Source organism: Ambystoma mexicanum, chromosome 7q, assembly GCF_040938575.1.
Source record: "Ambystoma mexicanum isolate Mex_15411 chromosome 7q, UKY_AmexF1_1, whole genome shotgun sequence".
In the NCBI taxonomy this organism is placed as follows: Eukaryota; Metazoa; Chordata; class Amphibia; order Caudata; family Ambystomatidae; genus Ambystoma; species Ambystoma mexicanum.
Window position 1 is genome coordinate 657,575,343 of NC_090941.1, and position 24,049 is coordinate 657,599,391.

The window sequence follows — 24,049 nt, forward strand, 5'->3', positions numbered from 1 at the left end:
CAATTACCTTGTCTCATTGCAGCATTTTGGGGCTGTCCTCCAGCAAACAACCTCCATATCTTTCCCAGACTCCTGGAGTTGTGTCTCACAGCCTCCTGGGTCTACCTATCCCAGCATCCTGTGCCTAACTTTGCATAGACCAATGGGTTTCTCCACCAGCCACCTATCTTCTTTCCCCTGTCCCCTGGATTTACCCTCTAGCCTCCTGTCTCCTGCTCCAGTTCCTTCCACTATCTGCATCAGTCATCTCCGAACAAGCTCCTTCTCCCAGCTCCCATGTCGACCGATTGGGATTCTGGGTTTTAGTAACCCTGTAAACTGTCCCCCTAGGTTGGGTTCTTGGTAAGAGATTGCACATGTAAAGGTACATAGGTGAGTGATGGTGATGAGGTATTTCTGCTCAGACAACCTGTTATTTCCTTTGTTTCACATTTAGTTGAGGGCTTTGGAGGTGGACAACACATTTAAAAGGCCGGTCTGCTGTATTGGTGTTAGGTCAGATTTCCATTTTTGACTACCTTTGAGGGCCCCCACTTATTTCTGGTGGCTTTTCTGCTTTTTTACTCAAATGTTTCTTTCCAGCCAGGCTTGCTCCCAAGCCTGACTTAGATTGTGGCTCTGGTTTTGTGTGCTCTGCCTTAAGAGTACTCGCTACTCCGAAGGTCGTGCGAACCCAAAATGTACCCCTTAATGTCCCTGAAAGGGCCCCCCTCTCTGTTAGTCAAGTGGATATGCTGGGGATATTGTTTATAGCTTGTGTAAAATAGACCATTTCACTTGGTTATGTCCTTCTTAACCCCCTCCTCCATTTCCCAAAATAGAGGTTGTCTGAGGGGTTGCATGCCTATCCCTCTCCCTCTTTGTTTGTGTGTGTGTGAAAGGAAATGGCTATCCTTGATCCCCGGATGCCTGTATCTCAGGAATGGGAGCCGAAGGCAGCCAGAAATCAATTCTGACTGGCATTTGCATATGGCTGACTGGGATAATGTGGACTCCCTTCTTTTGTGTGTGAGAGCCCTTCCTGAGTGCACATGTGTGCTTGAAGGGCTGGCCACCTATTGGCTGCCCGCCCTCTGTTTGAATAAGGCCTGGTGTGTGACTGGGTGTGAGGTTCAATCACTGCCCCTTGAGGGGGTTAAACACTGATTCCCTTACCCATTCACTATGTCCACTATTGGAACTTTCTAACTGTACTCCTTGAAGGCCTGCTGCACAATGAAGGACCAAAACTGCGCACCAGCATCCTATATGCTCCACCGAATCTGATAGCAAAGCTCGGTCTCCACAGAACGACCAGAGGAACTGACTGCAGCACTACTTCCCCTTCATCCAGTGGAGACAAATGGATCAAATCAAAGCTCCTGCTTGAAGGCCTCGTTTCTCTGAAATGGCAGATTGTGCCTACATTGCAGGATCCAGAAGTGGGAGCCCCTTTAGTCTCAGGACCCAGGCAAGCACCCCAGTTCCATATCCCCATTCCAGGCATCTACAGGGGCCTCTGCTGCCCTCTGCCCTGCAACCACACTGCCAAACATTTTTACCAGTCCTTCTTTCATCACTGGTGGCTCTCTGGTGTGACTTTGGCAGAATATCTTCAATAATCGTTCTTTGCTTTGGGTCTTCTCAAGATGGCTCCAGCCTCAGAAACGGAACCCTATGCCCAAGACGGGAGAGCCCTGCATTGCTGACTATCAATGGCCACAGGTTCTTCACCTTTCAGCCCTTCTGGCTCAGACCCTCAACCCTGAGGAAACGGAATCTTCAATAATAATTATTCTCAACGTCTTGGGTCCCACCTGCACCAGTGCGTCATCCTAGAAATCTTTGGTGGTCACCAAACAACATGCACAGTTACTGCCTCTGGAAACACACAAAATCACCTGGGGCAAAACTACCCTTTGGATCTAGGGTATAGCTCTCCTGGCTCTCTGGCACTGCTGTTGAGTTCTTTCTTTGTTTAACCCTTCATCTCTGGGTCCCCTCTTCATCACCAGGTGTTTTCTATGGATTGGACTAGAACATTGTAGAGGAGCAGGTGGACATGTCATCCCTAGCTCCCACCCCCTCACCTCTGTCATACTGGAACAGCAGGAGACGAGCCCTGTGTGGGACACAAGGTATCATCACAACACCATATCGAGTGTATGAGAGACGATATGCACTTGGACAACTGTATCGAATGTACCCTCACACTGAGAGGGTGGAAGGATGTCTGCACACACCATTGGACATCATTGAGTTATAAGTAAAATCGGACAAGAGCAGAATGACGTCATGAAACAAAGACACAAAGACGCACTGAAATGATATGCAAATACTTAAAGAATAAATGTGTAACTGGAGTAACAAGAGAAACATGTAATCGAATACGAAGAAATCATATGCACCAAAGAAATAAGCGAGAAGAGAATGTATATACACAGAAACGCAAGATAGTTGAGACATATAGAAGCTTGCTGCAGAAGAAAACATAACGTAGCTAAGGTGGCCATGATGAAAAGATGGATGGCGGACTTGTATTGAAACCAATCAGTCTAACTCAGAAGCAGACCAGGGCTATAGTCAGTAGATGCTGGAAAAGCAGTTTTGTGTGAAGAACAAAAAGGAGTCTATTGGCCTGGGATCAAGGATGCCACATCAAGGAATAATTGCAGAGCACAAAGGGGTCTCAAGAGGATAAACCATGTACGCAAGACATATTTCTCTTAGAATAAGCAAAGAGGAAAACATCTGCAAGGTCCAAGTATTGGACAGGTAAAGATGTGAGAAACATATGCAAGGTAGAGTGAGCAAGTCTCCAGAGGCCAAGTGGAGTAATCACACCCAGCTTAAATCAAATAGCAGTAAATAAAAGGTAGAAATGGACAAAATCATGGTATCCTCACATGTGATTCAGAAGTTGAAAACAAGGGCTATTCATTAAGTGTCAGACAAAGATAATGCTGTAACTACACTCCCTTAAAAATTCCAGAACTGGATGCAAGGTCAACTATAAAGAAGAAGCCTTGGCTTGGAGCCTGACCGATGAGAGATGATGGACTAATTGGGGAAGTTTGTAGTAGGCTGACGTTGCTCTCTGCACCTGAGTTTCATTTCGCTTACATGCTGCTAACGAGCCCAAATCCAAGATTGGGAAAGCATGCCAACCAATCAAAGGGTGTATGTAGCAACATGCTATACAGTGTTGCACAGGCCAACCCACTGCTGTTATTCTGCTATAAACTGTATTATACATATGTATAGGTGGTTTAAGGGGTGCCTACCAGATGAGGGGTATCCAATAGTATTACTAGTATTACTAATACTATTACTAATACTTATAGGATATATAGGTGCATATGCTCCCTTAGCCAAGCCCTCCCTTCAATAGGTTTTACAGTTTTCCAAGTAGGATGATGTCATAGCTGACGTATATCAGGGTATAAAACCATTGTATAATCAAATTTGAGTGAGAGTGTGTGTCGACTACAGTTTGTTGTTCGCCAAACGGCCGTACTTTATTTTATGCTAATAATAAAGTAGAACTTGTCCATATTCTTTGAGTCTATCCAGTTATTTGGGTCTGAGATCACTATTGGTAATTCCACCTAGCACACAAGATGCTTCAAGGTGCTAGAGAACAGTTTGGTAGCAGAGGATGGTTCTGGTCCAGTGGACCTGGGCCCAGATCTAGACTCTCTGACTCTCGACAACTTTCACCATTAGCAGGAAGATCACAGAGCTTCCTGCGGAGAGCAGCTTGTAAAACACACGTGTGAGACGAATCAGTTGACAGGGGCCCCTTTCATGAAATTCCTGTCCGGTCTCGGCAGGTGCCCCACGGACTGAATGCAAACTGGTCGATTGGGGAAGAGTTGATGCTGAGGGACTCGAGCTTAGCCACGGATGTAAGTAGAACATTGAAAGTGGCAAATATAGGGGGGGACCATATTGTATATATATGTCTAGAAGTAACTGGATTTTGGGGACTATTAAGAAGAGAAATAGATACCTCTATTCCCTGTTCCAAGAGGGTACGCACTTAAAACTCCAAATAGGGGTATTAAGGATTCCTGAGGCAAGGCCAAAAAGAAGAGTGTGTATCAAACTCAAAGATGGGGTAAAAAGTGAGATGAGATACATTTACTAAAGATAGTAAAGGAAGGCATACGCAGAAAATGTAAAAGTGCACATGTGTATGGGGTTATAAAAATGTCAATATAAAACTTTAATTGTGTCTAGATTGAGAGATGTGAGATGATAGAAAAAATTAAGGTAATTATCTGATTTTTAAATCAAGAGATTGACGTCAATCAGGAGGGTAAAAATCAAGAAGAAGAATAAATAAATAAAGAAGAGATTCTTAAAACATCAATACTAAAACAAGGAGATAGCAAAAATTGATAGAAAGGAATAAAAGGAACATAATTGCACAAATTTGTAAAGTGGTTAAGAAAATTGTTTTTTTTAGTAATGATCGAAGATTGATGGTGCCCAAACTAATCAGTGTGGTATATTTGATAAAAATGAATTAAATAATAAAAGATATTGTAAGTATCGACAGTCGAGATTGACTTGTCATCATGGGGGACACTCCACTTTAACACCTATGCAGAACACTGCAGAGATATACACCAAAGATAAGGCAGTATCACGCGGAGTGGGCCAGAGGCAAAACTAATAAAACACTCATGTGACATATGACAACATATTTGCATTCTACATATTAGGGGAAGAAGTTACAGAAAATGTTGGCCATTTTAGAGATGTGGAAGATGTACCAGAGTGAGAAAGAAGATCCGCCTGAGAAGGAGTGGATGCTTAATCAGCATAAAGGTGAGGATGTGGTGCCTTCAGCTGCTTTTCCCCTTCTGAGACCAAGAGCGAAGATACTGAGAAGCAGGAATTTATAACAGTGAGGATAATGCGGATGAAAGCAAAAGTAGGGAACACAAATATATGTCAACAAATGATGAAATTAAACATTGTGATGAGGCAAAGGACAGGCAGGATAGACAGATAGAGGAAGAAGCAAGGAGACAAAGGGAAGTGAAAGATATGGCTATGGGCGTAACAATAGTACAGAATGAATGGATGGGAGGACAAATATCCTTCAAGCTAGATGATAAGGGCATTGGTGGGGTTCGAGAAAGAGAACAAAGAGAAGAGCAGGAAAAGAAAGGAAGAGAACACAAGTGAGCATACAAAGAAGAGAAGGAAAAAGAGAGGAAGCAAGAGGAAGAAGGAAGAAGGTACGAGGCAAGGAAAGAAAAGGAGAGACAAAAAGAGAAGAGAGGCGATAGAAGCACAGCGATGGAAAGTACAAAGGTTGCAAAGAAGGTAAGAGGAAGAAGAGATGAGAGATATGATAAGAAGGGAAGAAAAGATTAACAGAAGTAGGGGACTAAAGGATGATGAGATAGATAATCTATTTAATAGAAGTATAGTGCCGAGTGAAGCATGATAATGGGCTGAGGAAGAGAGAGGTCACAACAGCCCCATTGGGAGCTGCAAAGGATGCCGAGAATACAAACATGAGCTGACGAGCATGAAGCAGAAAATACAGGGAAACATATTGGAGATTTATATAGGTAGATGAGGGATACAAATGGGTATAAAACCAAACAGAATGTTAAAGGTTCTTTATCGAGGGAAACAGGATGACATTACCTAGTTTAACTTTCGGTGCGTGAAAATGGATTTATGAGTTATAGAGAATGACATGAGGAATTACGTTAGCAATAGGCAACATGAAAGACCTGCTGGCAGCCATTCTCTGAAAAGACAGTTGGAAGCGAGCAGGGTATGCGTGTGTGACTGCACAGAACACAATGGAGCGCCATTTAATAATTGCAGAGCTGATGTATGGTGGGCGCTCAGAGTATAATATCCTGATACATCAGATATGGGTGTGATTATGACTAGGAAAATGGGTGAGGATGAAAAGACGAGAGAACTGTGGGATAAAACACTAGCATTATTTTACCACATTTTATGTCAGGGACTGCCCGAGCCAGTGCAGCGACAGATGAAGAAACAGGTAGGGATGAAAGCTAAGCCATGACCAGAAATACAATTGACCATCGTGTACCATTGCCGATTGTGACAGGAGAAGAATAAAAAGAAAGCTGAGGAAGCGAACTTAGTTCAGAAAAAATTGTCAAAGCTAGTCATAGAGGGAGCAGTATTGAGGAGTGGTGAAGGTGTGGTGGCACAAAAAATGCAACCAGTGCAGCAAAGCAATTTAGTTTAGCCTATGGATCAGAGTGGGTAAAAATGTTTGCCGAGAGGAGAGGGAAATGGAACCAGGGGAGGAGGACGAAGTGGATTTTAGAACCCTTAGGGAGTAGGATGATTTAATGGGGGACAGCCACAACAATGTTGGAATTGTGGAAGGATAGGACACATAGTCCGACCATGTACAAGTAGAGGAGGTATGTAGCAAAATTGGAAAGCTCCAAGAGGAGGGATGGGCTATGTTCCACAATATAATACAGAACCACAAGAGTAGTATGCCCAAGATGACACACAGAATCAGACACGTGCGCCGCAAACACAGCAAGCTCCATTACAAATGCATTTGCCACAAGGGCAGCCCCTGCAAGTGCCTATGCAAACACAACACATACAAGCTCAGCAGGTACAGACACAACAGGCCATGGTACCACAATGGAACAAGTACACAGGAGTACCGCAAACCCCACACCTAGATAAGGGAGTGTGACTGTGGTAGGAGGAAATCTTTTCACATGTACAGGGATGAATTTACATACAGAATAGGACAGCCACAGAGAAACCTGATGTGTTCAGTACTATCAGTGACACCGCACCGCCAAGAAGAACCAAGGGTCAAGGTAACAATACATTTTTCTTGTATTGTAGACACTTGAGCAACTTGTTTCTGTGCCTGTGAGGGAAAATACCCAATGTCAGGCATTGCCATGAATGCGCAGGGATTCTCTGGGGCGATGAGTTTAGTTCCTTTTACAGATGAATTACCAATCTCTATAGGAAATCATGACATGTCTATGCCATTATTATATTCTCGGCAGACACCAGTTAACATATTAGAGTGTGGCTTGATGACAAAACATAATATGACGAAATATTTTACTGACAAAGGAATAGTGTGTTCTACTCCAGGGATACATTACATGAATGTAAAAGAGTTTATATTAGTCTTCACTGGCCAGAAGGCATTACACGGAGTCCCTTTAGGTCCAGAAGTATTTTTTTATGGAGTGACTGTTTTATTATCCTGGTTGCCCATGTTGGTAGGTAAAATTTGAGAATACCTGAAGAGTTGTTGTTTAGACCAGCAATGCCTATGATGTGAAAAAGGACAGGTCATCCCCTTAGAGTTAGAAGCAGCAGTGGTCAGAGAAGAAAGGGTGGTTTTCCATAGGACAGATGATGAGGCAAGAGGATGGAGAGCAGTGATAGCCCTCAGTGAAGGATACAGGTTGACAGACTTAACAGACAAAGAGCTTTTCAGGGATGATTATTCCGATGATGAATTAGTATTTCTCATAAGTCTCACTTGGATTTAAGTTGAGAATAGAGAAATACCGCAGAGAATGCCAATGGTAAAAAAGAAACCGTAATGTTTCCAGGAAGATTTAGAAAAAGTGCCAAATATTTTATGGACTACCACTCCATATGGCGTGGGTCTATTGAAAGGAGTAGGAGCAGTTAAAATCAAACTTATACCAGGAGCAATTTTGCCATGAGCAAACCAATATCCTATGTCCAGAGAAGCAGGTGAACGTATATTTGAGACTTTTTCCGCTTTAATGAAGCTGGGAATATTGGTGCCATCCGAGTCCCCATGTGACATGGCTGTGTAACCAGAGAAGAAATCAACTGGGGTATTGTGGATGTTTATTCAGGGTCTCTGTCCCCTAAACAATATTATTGAAGCAGAATCTCCTTTAATTTCAAATCCTGCTACAATATTATGTAATATCCTATCTAAGGACACATATTTTATTTATAGATTTAAAAAAAATGTATTCTTCTCAATTCCCCTTCATGAGGTTTCACAAGATTGGACCTCATTTCCATATAGAAATACCCACCTGAAACATTCTTGTTTGCCCCACGGGCACTGTGAGTCCCCCTCGATCTTTAACAGAGTCCTTCAGATGGATTTAGGTAATGTACAGCTTGAGAGTGTAATAATTTAGTATGCAGATGGCATTTTAGTTTGCAGTGAGACAGAAGAAAGATACAGGGAAGACTCAGGCCGACGTATGACCATTCTAGCAGAGAAAGGATGTAAAGTGGGTAAGGAAAAGCTACAATATTGTCAGGAAGTGGTCCTGTATATAGGACAGTTCCTCGCTCAAGAAAGGAGAAAAGTGGCACATGAAAGAGAGAAGCAGTTATGAAAACTTAAGAACCTAAATCAGTGAGGGCAATGCAAACATCTTTAGGCCTATTTAACTATTGCAGGGCCTTGGTGTTTGATTACAGTAGATATATTCAACCACTTTTAAAAGGACTTAGAGAAGCACAGGTGGTCAAGAGTAAGATAACATGGACAGGTGAAATGAATGAAGGATTTGAGGAAGTAAAAAAGGCAATCAGTACAGCCCCTTTGCTAGGAATTTCAGACTATCATGAAGAATTGTACCTTTTTTCCCATTCAAATAGAGAAGTCATGACAGCAGTTCTCACACAGAAAATGACATTTGGACATGGACACAACCCATTGGCGTACTACAGTGGGATTTTAGATCTAGTTATGAAAGGGCTTTAGCCTTGCAAACAAGTTTTAACTGCGGCTGCATTTTCAATTGAAAAAGCTTCAAGGGTAACAATGGGGTGTTCAGTAACATTATTTGTTGGGCACGCATTATTTGCTATTTTAGAAAAACCCAAAAGTACACTGACAAAACAAAGAGCATCAAGATGCAAGGTAATTATTTCTAATCCTACAATCAAAATTGTTAGATGTAGAATAGTGAACCCAGCAACATTCATAGCAGAACCAATAGAGGAGGATGATTACGTACATGACCGCACAACGTATACTGAATTATATGATTATATTCCCTGTGTTAGAGAAAATATTCTCGGGAGGGGGGAAATGCTCTTTATTGATGGTTCTTCAAAAATTGACCAAAAGATGGGTGAAAGGCATACTGGATCAGCAGTAGTAAAGCATGAATTGAGAAGGTGAATTTGAAGTAGTCATAAGCATGAGATTGCCCTTGCATTGCTCAAAAACAGGCTGCAGAATAAGTGGCACTTATCACCGCACTTCAAAGATACAAGGATGAGGAAGTGACGGTGTACTCTGACTCTGCCTATGTGACATTAACTGTACGCCCATATTTTTCATGCTGGAAAAGCAGGGGCGCAGGGCGGATCTGCACAGACGGCAATCCAGTGCAACATGCGGCCCTATTGGATATGCTTAAGGCTCCTATTGACTATTGCAGTCGTAAAATGCACAGCTCGTACTAAAAGAACAGACAAGATTTCTCACGTAAACGAAGCTGCAGATTTAGAAGTTAAAAAGGCAACATATTTCCCAAATATTTCTGATTTTGAAGTAAAACGTGTTAAACAAATGTTTGGACGTTGTATGTTGGTAATGGAGGGTTTTAACATGCTGTCTTTTGTTCAGTTAATTGAGATACAAGATCCAACCTCACAGGAGGAGCAAGACTTTTGGAGAAAACTGTTGTGGTCTTTATCCCCCACTGAGGCGCTCTAGAGGCAGGATAGCACTGGCTAGAGGCATAATGCACTTGGCTACAAGCATCGATTCCTGGCTGTTCCTATTGGTCATCAAAGGAACTACACCCCCCAGAAGCCCTAGGGATTTGCTCTGCTTCCACCAGCCCAGGAACAGAAAGGGAGGTGGCCGATTGCCTGCAGGTGTGCTTAGCCAGGTGCAACCAATTAGCCTGCCTCTGTGCTGGGCTAGGCAGTATAAAAGGCTGCTGCCTGCAGTGGCTCAGCCTCTTGCATCTGAGAGTCCTTCCTCCACCTTTCGCGTCTTCCTACGGATCCTGTATGCTGTTTACCTTCACTCCTGCTTGGACCCTGCCTTGTGGCTTGCTCCACCCTGCTGCCTCCAGCCATAGCCTTCCAGGCTCCCTGCCTCACAGCCCTGCTCCTCTGGGCTCTCCACACTGCAGCTGATCACGCTCTGCTGCCTTCCAGCCTCCGCCCTTGCCCTGCCGGGCTCTCCACATTGCAGCCGATCACGCTCTGCTGCCTTCCAGCCTCCGCCCTTGCCCTGCCGGGCTCTCCACATTGCAGCCGATCATGCTCTGCTGCCTTCCAGCCTCCGCCCTTGCCCTGTGGGCTCTCTACATTGCAGCTGATCACGCTCTGCTGCTTTCCAGCCTCAGCCCTTGTCCTCTGGGCTCCCTGCTCTGCAGCCTGCCTCACTCCGGCTGCCTTCAGCCCTTGTCTTCTGGGCTCCCTGCTCTGCAGCCTGCCTCACTCCGGCTGCCTTAGCCCTTGTCCTCTGGGCTCCCTGCTCTGCAGCCTACCTCACTCTGGCTACCTACAGCCCTTGTCCTCTGGGCCTTCCTACTTTGCAGCTTATCACGCTCCGCTGCCTACCTTTTCCGCTGGGTTCTCGGCCTAGCAGCCCTCTACAGTCCTCTGCTACCTTCTACGTTCAGCGGCCCTGTCCCTCAGGGTTCACGCCTTACTGCCCGGCCCTTATGGGATCCTTGCCGTGCAGTCTGCTTTACTCTGCTGCCCTAAGCCCTTTTCCTCTGGGCTTTCTACCTTACAGTCCTACTCCTGTGGGCTTACTCATTGCTTTCCTGCTCCTCTGAGCTCTCAACCTTGTTCCTTACTGTCCTCTGCTATCCTATCCTGTTACACGACTTTCCCTTCATTTCCTTCTGCTAGTTTGCTATCACCTCCTTTCCTGGATTTGTCTGTAGTATCTTCTCTTGTACTGTTTGTAGACCCTTTTGTACAGAGCTTGTCTGTTGGTTCCCATCAGTCAACCTCTGCCCCTTCCCTTGTCTCGTTTCTACATTACAGACACCCATAGCTGCTGTTCCAAGTCATGAGCAAACAGCGTGGGCCTCTGTTATAGCAAACTGTGCAGAAGGCTAGAGTATTTCCATCCAAGGTTCGTAGAATACTCTTTTCCTATATCTGCATACACCCCAAGAGGGTATTCATTCTGTATCTTTTCCCTTGCTACTCTTTCCTACTCTTCGTTCTCTTTCCTTTCCGCTGTGTGTGTTCTTATCTGTACACTTTATTTGGCACAACCACCCAAACCCTTTCTGGGTGTCCTGTGCCACTCTTAATAGAGTGCCATCCCTGACAGTGACTCACAGTTAAGTCAGGAAAACATACCTAAAGACCCTGACCAAAGGGCTTAAGGAAAATCTCCCTGACGCTTGTTTGTTTACATGAATGTCCTCCCTCTGTGGGAACGCTGCAACCGCAGGCTGTGCGCGTCGCTCCCTTCCCCTGCCTCAGCACTGTCAATGTACGTCACCGAGCACATGTTCCCATTCTGGGTAAATGTCAGATAATGAATGGTAAGTAGCACTTATGCAGGTTTGAATTTTGCTCAAGGTCTCTGAGCAGCTTGGTGTGATGGAGGAAATTGGAAGGTGCCTCTGATATTTTAGTCCGCGTGCTTTACAGGTGCCGTAGTACACCGGTGTGTGTGCTCGATGTCCAGGTGGGTTTTACAAGTGCCAGAGAAAAAATGCAATGTGCTGAATGTCTATGCGAGGTCTTGGCAAAGGGGTTTGAGTCCTTCACTACATGTTTCCCTGTGCTCCTCTTTCTTAAAGGAACAGTGTTCGGGTACACCTCCTTACCATGTAAAGCAGATTCCTCTTTCATGAGAGGAGACATTGTAGACCTGACTTAACAAGTGTGGGGCATTCAATGCCATACTATTTTAGGTAGCCCGTTGAAATGCTGTCTATCCTCCCTAAATTCCCTCAATTAAAATGCAGTATTTCTGTGTTGCAGCCGGTTTCTGCTGCGGCCAAGACAGACTACCTCTCAATCATCATGGACCCTGAAGAAGTGCCTTTGGATGAGCAGTGTGATCGCCTTCCCTATGACGCGAGCAAGTGGGAGTTCCCAATGGAAAGACTGCAACTAGGTAAACATGATGTTTTCTTTTGAAAAAAAGCATGATCTGAGTTTTCACTGGCTGAACAACATTTATTTCAGACATTTCTCAGTTTAACTGGTTTTGAGCAGGTTTGGGGGCAGAGGGGGCTTGGTAGGAATAGGATGCGTGTTGTGAAATAGTGAGAGTGAATGCATTATCCACAAAAATACAATGGAAAAATGGTAACTGATTGATATGTAACTGAAAAAATAAATCAGCAAGGTTCAAACAACTTTAATATGATACATGCATAAAAGATATGAAGAAAGATACAGGCTAAGGTAGGCAGTGGGTTATAGATAGTAACTTATAAAAAAAAATAGATGAAGGAGTAATAATGGGTGAGATGATGCAGAACAACAGTAAATATAAAGTTTAACCAGCACTTGAAGAAGCTACATTAGTGCTGAATCATTCGTACAGACATGTTGGATCCTGCCTTCCCAGAATCGTGTTCTTGACAATTACAACCTCAGTAGTGAGTTGAAGAAGGCCTCAGGAAGCAGAGAGCTGTGATCTTTGAAGGAAGGAGGTATCCTGGACATGGAGCTCTGGTCGCCAGCTAGCGCAGGCGGGAGGGCGGTTATTTTCCTCAGCCCATCCCTTTCCACTGCCTTTAATGTGGGGCTTCAGAAAGGGAGCTAAGTTACAGCAGAAGAAGCTGTCTCTCACATCTGCCTTTAATTCCCATTATTAAGCTCTACTTAAATTGATTCATAAGAGGTGTGATGAATATTCTGAACTAACTCTTAAACAACACTGGAAATACCTCTGGGTACCAATTTATTTTTTTAGCTCCTCTGTGGCAGCCATTGCATGGACAGTCCAACCATATGCAGATCCGACTGACAACACCCAACCAATAGGGGTTAAACAGATTAGCGTAAGACTGGTCTCCTCTTGTTATGGCCCGACGACCTGCAAAGTAATGGCTGGGGTATGCCTATAGGTATAGGGTAAAACAAGTTGCTCAAGAAGCTGCAGTGGGGCTACTAATTAGGGTAAACGAGGTGATGTTCTAAAGTGATGGGGCAGGTAAGGGCAGACCTGGTTCCCTATATAAATGAGCATTTGATACAATGTACACTTCCTCTCGCTCACCCCTGGAAATGTTGACACACATCCATCCTTAACCATACACAACCCTACCCCATCTCACTGCTCTCTTTCCTTACCCAACACTGACTGTGTGCTTCCTGCTCCCACTTTCTCCAGCTCAGCCAACCCCGTCTTCTTCCCACTACAGAGCCAGGTCTGGAAACCCAGGCGTGGACGCAATAACTATTTGCACAAGTCTCAGTGCCGGGGGGCCACCATGGCGGTAATGGTGGCAGCATAAATGCCTTTTCTTCACCAAGCAGTAAAGATTGGCACAGAAAACGGCCACAAAGGTTTTGCAGGAGTTTCTTAGTGACTACCCTCCTTTGGAGTCTTCTGGTTGGGTTAAAGGGGCCGAGTTGACTTCTCTCTTGTGGGAGACAGTAAGCCGCAGGTGCAGACCTGGGAACTCAGCAGCAGCTGGGAAGGTCAGATTGAGTGACACACACAGAAATATAGCTTCAACAGGAGCCCAGCTGTGGATCCACCAACAAATTACACAACACTCGACCCACCTTTCCTTCCCTGATCAGGTATCTCCTTCCTTTAACCCACCGCCTCCCCACTAGTCTAGTGTTATTGTACCCTGTGTACACACATCTTGTACAATGATCCATTGCTTGCATTATAAAGTTACATTACATCCTCGCTTTCTGCGTGACTTCGGTCATGCAACTTCCTTATGATGGCCCTGATTCTAGTAATGACGTCAGGAAGGTGCCCTCAATAAATGATATGATAGGTTATTTATGGTTTCTCACCCATACCGGGGATTGTTCTGACTTGAGTGTCGTGTAGACCGATGAGTCCTCTGTCCCCAAGTGACGCACAGGGGAACTTAATAGAAACCCGCTGTGCGACCTTTGAGGCCACAGGTGGGAGATGTCTTCCCAGATCCACGGAGCCTCTGGAACACCGATGCTGCTGTCGAGAAGGAACGGGGTTAAGTACCAGGCAATCACAATACAGTCAGATAAACAAAAGGATCTAAAATGTCTTACCTATCTGGTGTAAGGGTAACCCAGGTAACCTAGTAGAGAGGTTCGAGACTCAGATGATGCGGCGGTCCCTGGAATGGTAGAACCGCAGGTTAGCGTGGATGAAGGGTTAGCCACCTGTAGGAGAGAGGGCTTGACTTGAATCCCAAGAAGGGAAAGGGCGTAGAAGTTCAGCAAGGTAACCAGGGATGATCCAAAGACAAGTCGAGGTGAAGTCCAAAATCCGGCAACAGGTCAACAGTTCCAAGCAAAGGTACAAAAGGGGTGTCCGAGGGAGTCCGAGGTAGAGTTCCGTGATCAAGATAGCAAGGAGCAAGTAGTAACGCCAAACAGGGTCTGAAGCCAGCTGAGAAGCAATGAGTGTTCTGTCTCTCAGACCTTTATACTGTGTGTCTGGGAGTCATGTGACGTCTCTGGATCATGTGACGTCCAACAAGGTCACGTGACTCTGGATCACGTGACCGACGTGGTGACGTAACACCGCCCCTTCTGCTATACGCTCTCCAAGGCAATTGCCAATGCAGAAAGGGTTGCAATCGAGCCCGTACACCAAAGCTGGTACGGGGTTTTCGGTTCTTTGGGTTAACCGAATCACCTGAGCCTGGAACCGTGGGAGGGGATGGTGGAGAAATGTGAGCAGTGTTCTGATGTGTAGTGAACTGGTGTGCAGAGGATCGTCTAACATAGCCCCCCCCCAACGGCCCACGACCCCGTGGGCAGGACGGATGATCCTTATGGAAGCGGGCCACCAGCCGAGGGGCGTTCAGATCCAAGGCGGAAACCCATGAACGCTCCTCCGGGCCGTAACCCTTCCAATCCACCAGATATTGGAGCCTACCCCTAAACCATCGGGACCCTAAAATGGCCGACACCTCAAAGACATCAGGAGAGGACAGGGACACCGGTGCAACAGGGGTACAAAGGCGGACAGAATCGGGGCAAGGCTTGAGGAGGGATACATGGAATACAGGATGGATACGCCAAGAACTAGGAAGCACTAGACGAAAAGCCACCGGATTCACTACCTGTGAGACTACATACGGGCCGACAAAACGAGGTAGCAGTTTCCGGCAACCCACTAGGCGAAGGTGACGTGAAGACAACCAGACCCTAGAACCCACCACCAGAGGGGGAGCAGCCAGACGTTTGCCATCCACACGGGCCTTCATGGCAGTCTTCGCTTCCGTGAGATGACCCACAGTACTAGCATGTACAGCAGACAGATCCCTAAGACACGTCGTGGCCGCAGGATTCGAAGAACTAGAAGCATCAGGGACTGGCAAGACCTTGGGATGTTGGCCGTAGAGGGCGTAGAAAGGAGAATAACCTGTAGCTGAATGAGCCGCGTTATTGTACGCGAACTCAGCAAGCCACAAAACGGCCAACCAGGAGGTCTGATGTTGCAATATAAGGCAGCGAAGATACTGCTCCATAGATTGATTCGTCCTTTCGGTCTGCCCATCGGTCTCAGGATGATATGCCGAAGAATACCTGGTATCAATGCCCAACAATTTAGTCAACGACCTCCAAAACCGAGAGGTGAACTGTGATCCTCGATCGGATATAATGACCGAAGGGAGGCCGAATAACATGAACACATGTTCAAAAAACAGGTCCGCCAAGACCGGGGCCGAAGGAATACCTTTACAAGGGACAAAACGAGCCATTTTTGTAAACGTGTCCACCACTACCCAGATGGAGTCAAAGCCTCGTGACTTGGGGAGATCGGTAACGAAATCCATAGTCAATGTATGCCAAGGCCTGGGAGGAACTGGAAGCGGAAGTAGCAACCCAACCGGTCGGCCTCTCCGATGTTTAGCCTGAGCACACACTGCACATGAATTGACATAGCAGTCTACATCGCGCTTCATAGAGGGCCACCAACACCAACGCTTGAGAAGATCTAAAGTGCGCTCTTGACCGGGATGGGCATTAAAAGGGGCATCATGAGACCACTCAAGGGCCAGATTACGAGTGTCAGGTGTGGGAAGGAATAGACGTTCATGTACGAAAGGCAACCCATCAGAATACACGGGGTCCCATTCTCGCAACTGGTCGGAATGATTGCTAGTCCAGGATCGGACCGAGTCTATTAATGACAATGAAGGTGTACAAAGACAAATCACATGACTCTTTCCGAGAACAGTGTCAGGAAAGGTTGGCAACTCGACCCCCCCTGGGGAACGTGACAAGGCGTCTGCTTTTCCATGTGCAGTGCCAGGACGATGCATAATACGAAAATCAAAAGAGGAAAAGAAAAGATGCCATCGGACCTGTCTGCTATTAATGCACTTCAATGAGGCCAGATCCTGTAAATTCCGGTGATCTGAGTATACAGTGATGGGATGTTTGGCCCCCAGAAGATGATGGCGCCAAACACGAAAGGCATCCATGACAGCCAAGAGTTCTTTCTCCGTAACAGTGTAATGAGTCTCAGTACTGGAGAACTTACGGGAATGGTATGCCACTGGGTGTAATTTGCCTGTTGTAGGACACGTTTGTGACAATACCGCACCGAGAGCAAAAGAAGAGGCATCTGCCTCTACTATGAACGGAAGATCAGGATTGGGGTGCTGGAGTACCGGTGCGGTAGTGAAAGCAGTTTTCAGAGCCTCAAAAGCCTCCTGATGTTCCCCGTGCCAATGATAGGGTACCTGAGGACTAGTCAGAGCCGTGAGCGGCGCAACAATTGTGGAAAAAGAAGAAATGAAACGTCTATAAAAGTTGGCGAATCCCAAAAAGGCCTGCAAGGACTTGAGTGTTTGAGGTACTGGCCAATCTAATACTGCTTTGACCTTAGATTCGTTCATGGATAACGCCCCAGGGGTGATGTGGAAACCCAGAAACTCAACAGAAGTTTTATGGAACTGACATTTCTCAGGTTTGGCAAATAAGGAATGTTCTCTCAAACGGGATAGTACTTCTCGAACATGCTTTACATGGTCATCAAGATCACGAGAAAAGATTAAGATGTCGTCCAAGTACACAACCATGTAAACGTCCAGAATATCCCTGAATATGTCATTCATGAATCGTTGGAATGTGGCTGGGGCATTACATAGGCCAAAAGGCATGACTAAATATTCGTACAAGCCGTAACGAGTACAGAAAGCCGTTTTCCACTCGTCTCCCTCGCGAACGCGTACTAAATTGTATGCGCCACGTAGGTCAAGCTTGGTGAAAATGGAAGCATGAGTTAAATAGTCCAGAAGTGGGGTGATTAACGGGATTGGATATCTATCCTTTTTTGTGATAGCGTTAAGACGTCGATAATCCACACAAGGGCGTAAATCCCCCTCCTTCTTGGGCACAAAGAATATGGGACTTGCTGCTGGTGAAGTGGAGGGACGGATGTGTCCTAAACGTAAGGCGTTCTGTACATACTCTTTCAATGCTTGTTCCTCCAATGGGGACAAAGAATAGATCCTGCCCGAAGGGATAGTGGAATTGGGAAGTATTTCGATTGGGCAGTCATATGGTCTATGTGGAGGAAGTACCTCGGAAGAGCCCCGATCGAAAACCGATTCGAATGCTTTGTACTCAGGCGGAATCCCAGACACCAACCCCCCAACAGTATGTGAATGAACAATCTCTGGATCATCAACAGTGAGTTGAGCTAAAGCTCCCAAGGCCCGAGAAGGTGTGTCAGAGGCTTGATGGACCGGGAGACAATAATTCTGACAGACTTCGGACTCGAAGAGTACAGTGCCTGACTGCCAATTGATCAGTGGATTATGTTCACGTAACCATGGAATTCCTAGTATGATACCGAATTGGGGTGTGGTAATTAAATCAAAACTTAAGGTTTCTGTGTGTGTTTCTTGTATGTTCAACAAGAGGGGTGCAGTTTGGTGTCTAACAGGACCAGAAACTAATGCAGAGCCGTCTACGGCTTGGACATGTTCCGGTCGTGTTTTTACCACTAAAGGTAGGTTGAGGGAATGGGCCAAATCAATATCTATGTAATTACCAGTGGCACCTGAATCAATGATGATATTGACTGCATGACGAAGGCCTGTAGAGGGACATAGAGTAGCCTTTACAGAGATGGGTTGGACACGAGCAAAGGCAAGAGAGGTACCCGGAGAGGATGACGGGACACTCGACCTGTTCTCCGGATCTAAGGTCGAGCCATCCGAAAAACCTGGCTCTTCTTGGGACGTCGAGGACACTCTTTCACAATATGTCCAGTGGTGCCACAATAAAAGCATGCATTGTCCACCCTTCTACGTTCCCTCTCTGATGTTGTGATAGGACTACGTAAACCTCCCACTTGCATAGGTTCTTCTGTACTGGAAGCAGGAGTACTAGCAAGAGTAGGATGGGAAGAGACCCCCAATTCAGCTCTACGCTCTGATCGTCGTGCATCTACCTGCAAGACGAGATCAACCAATTCCTGATACTGAGTAGGCATAGAAGGGATCACTGATAAAGCATCTTTCATGGTGTTACTCAACCCCCTATAAAAGACCACCGCCCGCTTGTTTTCTGGCCATGATGTTTCTGCAACTAGCTGATTGAAACGGGTGATGTATTCTATCAAAGTCCTTCTACCCTGAGTCAGTTCTAAAAACTCCAAATCCCTAGACTGCGCCTTGTGTCGGGTATCGAATACTCGAGACATTTCTAGAACCAACAAATCAAAGTCGTAAAGGACTGGGCTATTATTCTCTAGCAGGGGATTAGCCCAAGCGGCAGCCGTTCCGGCTAAATGGGAGAGGGCGAAGGCGGCTTTAGTAGTGGAAGTAGGAAAAGCCAAAGGTCTGCATAAGAAGTGTAACTTGCACTGATTAACAAAGGTTCTGAATTTCTTGGGGTCACCTTGATAGCGTTCCGGAGCAGCCAGGGGGGAAGGAGTTGGGAGGATCATTGGAGTTGGGACTGTAGAAGTAGCCAAGGGAGGGGGTGTAGTGAAGGAGCTGGCATCTCCAAACTCAGGGTCTGCAGGAAGGGAATGCTGAACACTCTGTATGGAATCCAACCTTTGGTGGATCACTGTGTTTGCGGCTGCCATATCTGCCCTTAATACTGTAATTGCCTGGACTAAAGCAGCATTGGGTTCTTCCGTGGATCCCTGCATCGTCAAACACGACTAAACGGCTTCTCAGTCTGTTCTGACTTGAGTGTCGTGTAGACCGATGAGTCCTCTGTCCCCAAGTGACGCACAGGGGAACTTAATAGAAACCCGCTGTGCGACCTTTGAGGCCACAGGTGGGAGATGTCTTCCCAGATCCACGGAGCCTTTGGAACACCGATGCTGCTGTCGAGAAGGAACGGGGTTAAGTACCAGGCAATCACAATACAGTCAGATAAACAAAAGGATCTAAAATGTCTTACCTATCTGGTGTAAGGGTAACCCAGGTAACCTAGTAGAGACGTTCGAGACTCAGATGATGCGGCGGTCCCTGGAATGGTAGAACCGCAGGTTAGCGTGGATGAAGGGTTAGCCACCTGTAGGAGAGAGGGCTTGACTTGAATCCCAAGAAGGGAAAGGGCGTAGAAGTTCAGCAAGGTAACCAGGGATGATCCAAAGACAAGTCGAGGTGAAGTCCAAAATCCGGCAACAGGTCAACAGTTCCAAGCAAAGGTACAAAAGGGGTGTCCGAGGGAGTCCGAGGTAGAGTTCCGTGATCAAGATAGCAAGGAGCAAGTAGTAACGCCAAACAGGGTCTGAAGCCAGCTGAGAAGCAATGAGTGTTCTGTCTCTCAGACCTTTATACTGTGTGTCTGGGAGTCATGTGACGTCTCTGGATCATGTGACGTCCAACAAGGTCACGTGACTCTGGATCACGTGACCGACGTGGTGACGTAACACCGCCCCTTCTGCTATACGCTCTCCAAGGCAATTGCCAATGCAGAAAGGGTTGCAATCGAGCCCGTACACCAAAGCTGGTACGGGGTTTTCGGTTCTTTGGGTTAACCGAATCACCTGAGCCTGGAACCGTGGGAGGGGATGGTGGAGAAATGTGAGCAGTGTTCTGATGTGTAGTGAACTGGTGTGCAGAGGATCGTCTAACAGGGATCGAACCTGTGTTGCTCCTCTTCTTGCTTCCAAGACAAGCCCGTTGCTGCTGAGCTATCCTCCCGAGGGATGATCTCAGCAGGATTCTACCCATACATATTAACTATAGTCGATGCGGGTCATTGCTCGTCACTGTTCTGGAAAATATATTAATTTGCCAGATAATGAATGATTGTGTGTATACTGTGCATGTGCCCTTGTCCCGTTTAGTCCACTGTATTTTGATTGTTGCGCCAGTAGGCCGCTCAGCTTAACAATGTATTGTACCGTTTAGAAGCTTGCAAATCTGATAGAAGTGCATCACTATTCTTCTCACGCAAAACACACTCTTACCTCTTTTGTATAATAGATTTCTCTGGGCTGGTGGTACACATAGCCCGTTGATCCTCTCTGGAACATTAAGCCTTTTTTTCATATGGGCACATCTTACTCTCAATGCTGAAATGCATAGGACATTGCCGAAGCCAATAATAGGCTACATTATTGAACCAGACAACCACTTAATTATAAAAGAACATTCCAGTCGGATTGTGCAAAAGAATAATAAGAAGCACCTTCTCAGAGAAATCTTGAACAGGCCTTATTCAGAGAGTTAATTTACAGAAACCAGCCAAATAATTTTGAACAAGCTATGAATATATCAGACATTGGAACTAACAGCCTGTGTGCATCAGTGGTGTAACACAAAATGTCCCCCCCACGCCCTGCAAGCCATGTTTAGGGCCTCCCCACCACTGGGCCCCCTGCTGGGCATGGGCAGCAAGGGGGCCCCGTTACGCCAGTGGTGTGCATCTAATCATTCAAGGCAGGTTGATCCAAATGGGTGAAATGAATATGAGCACAGCACAAATAAAGCATTACCTTGAAAAAAACAATTGGATTTCTGGTACATTAATGTTACAAAAAACGATAAAGGTGTCCGACTAAAAGGAGATGCGTGTGAGTGTTTACATCAGGATTGACAGCTTCTAATGCTCACGATAGAATGCAGCACTGTGCCTGAAAACAGGTAACTTTACCACAGACTATGCCATTGTGGCCAACATTAGACTATTGCATGCAATATGCCTGATATTATTGTAGTATATGTTATTAGCTTAACATATTGTGCTAGTTAAGGGGACCATATATAGTCAGGCTACTCACACGCCAAATATTGGCAAATATCCTCAGAATGTTGTGTCACCAAAAATGACACTTTATGATCCCAGAATATTGTGTCATAGAATATTTCCATATACTCCTACATCCCGTCCCCTTTCCTCCATACTTGTGGGACATTCCGTCCTGTGGGACGGGACCGGAGCACTTTTGTAAAAAAGCATCAAATTGAAAATGTGTCCTTCTTCTCTTTTCACGCGGGGTACAGTATGCGGCCGTAACCCCACCCTCCTTAGCTCCGCCCTGCACTTCCCCCTTCAGTCCTTTTCTCCACGCGGTCGGGGACGGACGCACTTGCATCACCTGGAAGACCTTTTTTCTTTCCCGTTGTCCTTCTCTCCCGCTCCGGTTGTCATGAACCGTCGTCTACGTCCTTTCTGGACCTCCTGGTCCCTGACTCGCAGGGAATTGCATGCAGTTATCCTTCCAACATGGCCGCCCGGAACAGAATACTCCGGATCAGTCTATGCGTTCCACGCTGCTCATCCTACAAAAGAGACACGCCCCCGCGGCTCTGCGCGTCTCAACGCTAACGCTACCTGTAGTTGGACGTGCTTAGCCGGAGTTCGATCGGGGATCTCGCTTGATTCCTTGTTCCCAGTTCCTTGAATTCCCTCCTGTTCCCTTTCCTCCCCAATCTCCTGGAAAACCTTCCGCGCTCGATTCACGGTCTTCCGTGCCTCCGAGCGTACCTTAATTACTTCCTGGAATTACCCTGGACTTGTAGAACGCCCCTGGAAACTGAACCGCTACTCTCACGCTGGACGCCGAAGACCGGAGTTCGGGACTATACGAATCCCAGACCGTAAAGAAGAAGAAATCCCAGAAGGTTGCAAGTACACAACAGAAAAAGGTGAGAAGGGGAGAGACTTGTGACACCGGTTCTCGGTCGCGTAGTCCTCTGTCTATGCCGGAGCCTCTGGGATTTGCCACTTGTTCTTCTTGCGAGTGTCGCTTTGCTAGGGCGGATACCCATTCTCTCTGCTTGGAGTGTCTGGGACTGGATCACCGTTGGGACTCATGTTTCTTCTGCGAATCCCTTTCGGTCCGGGCACTTCAACGTCGTCTTCGCAGGTGGGAAGAAATCTTCCAGAAGGTTCCTCCATCGCATTTCCAACTCTTGATTGACAGACAGAAGAGACGCCCGGTAAGTTCTTTACTTTTCAGGGCACCCCGGCCGGGGGACTCCTTCCCGGGGTCCTCCAGGTCCGGGAGGGGCTACAAACTCTGCTACCAGGGTTATCCCTGAGGTGCCTCGCAGGCCTGATAGGCGTACCAGGGTTTTCTCCGAGGGCTTCCGCGAGGGGCCTGCCTATACCGGAACACGATCCGAGGTTCACCGATCAGGTGCTAATAGCCAGCATAGTCGTGCTGAGGCGTTGGGTACCGGAGTTCGCTCCGAGGTCTCCTTTGTGGAGTTATGCTCCTCATGAGAGGCCTCTGTCCACTCCAGCGCCTAAGGTCTCGACAGAGGATGCCTTTTTTGGGAAATGTCATAGTCTAATGAACTTTGATCCCATGAATGAGTACTTTAAGGGCCTTTTTAGAGAAATCTGCCCTCAGGCTCCGTTGCCTGCCCCGACAGTTCCTGTCACGGCGCCTGTCGTCCTGGCGGCAGCACCTCCTCTGCTTTCCGGCCCTCCCCCGGCTCTTCCGCCTCTGCCTCCCTTGTCATCGGTGGACAAGACTCCGGCAAAGCGTGATGTCAACCTGACGCCGGTCGCGTCGCAGCCGGGGGACCCGGATGTTCTAGACAACCTTTTGGCAGATCAGGACAGTGAAGACCAGCCCCGCTCTGTCTGAGCATTTCATGACTGTGTACTAGACATGATGTCACTCCTTGACATACTAGTGCCTGAGGCCCCCTCTCCGCAGGAAGGGGTGCTTTCAGCAGTCCTATCCTTGTCTCCACAGGAGTTTACCAGCCTGTTCCTTCAGAGGGATGTTCTGGCCGAGGCCCGCAAGGTCTGGGAAAAGTCCCACACCGGGCTGCACATTAATAAAAGGATTGACGCCCGTTACAGGCTCCACACCTCCGAGGAAGTAGCCTTGGCGTCATGTCCGCTCCCGTCCTCGACGGTGGTAGCGGCCGCCCCTCTGCAATCCAAGCCGGCCTCTGCGTCTTCCGCAGCTGCGGCTCAAGTTCTGTCCAAGGAGGACAAATTGCTCGATTCCTTGGGCAAGAAGATTTTTGCCAATTCAGCGCTGCAATTGCATCAGGCCAATGCAGAGCTCATCCTGGCGGCGGCGAATATGAAACTGTGGAGAGATTTGGCTGACTTCCAGGAGTTCATTCCTGTTGACATGCTAGAAGACTTCAAAGGTGGCTTGTCAGACGCCAGGGTGTTGGCGCAGGATATGCTAGAGTCTGCTGCGCACCATGTTGACACCTCGGCTCATGATGGGGGTGGACACCTCTCGTCAGGCTTGGCTTCATGCAACAAAGTTTTCGAAGGAGGTCTGAGATAAAGTGCTGGTCCTGCCTTTTCAGAGCAAAGAGTTATTTCATTCTTCAACAGATGATGAGCTCACCAAGACTAAGGCGAGCACGCAAACTGCCAAGTATCTGTCCCTGCTCATGAAGGCCCCAGTCAAAGGTCAGAGATCTGTGTCCCTATCTTGATTGTCTTCAGGCTTTAGAGGGTTCCACGATCGCAGGTCGCGCAG

General features: G+C 46.8%; 1 protein-coding gene across 1 annotated transcript in view; it reads left to right on the forward strand.

Annotated features, from left to right (window-relative positions):
* The window catches only part of FLT1 (fms related receptor tyrosine kinase 1), a 577,293-nt gene that overhangs the window by 268,561 nt on the left and 284,683 nt on the right, over window positions 1-24,049 (forward strand). Inside the window, exon 17 of the mRNA XM_069639312.1 lies at window positions 11,956-12,091. Coding sequence (XP_069495413.1) covers window positions 11,956-12,091 — 136 coding nt within the window. The remainder of the gene's footprint in view (window positions 1-11,955; window positions 12,092-24,049) is intronic.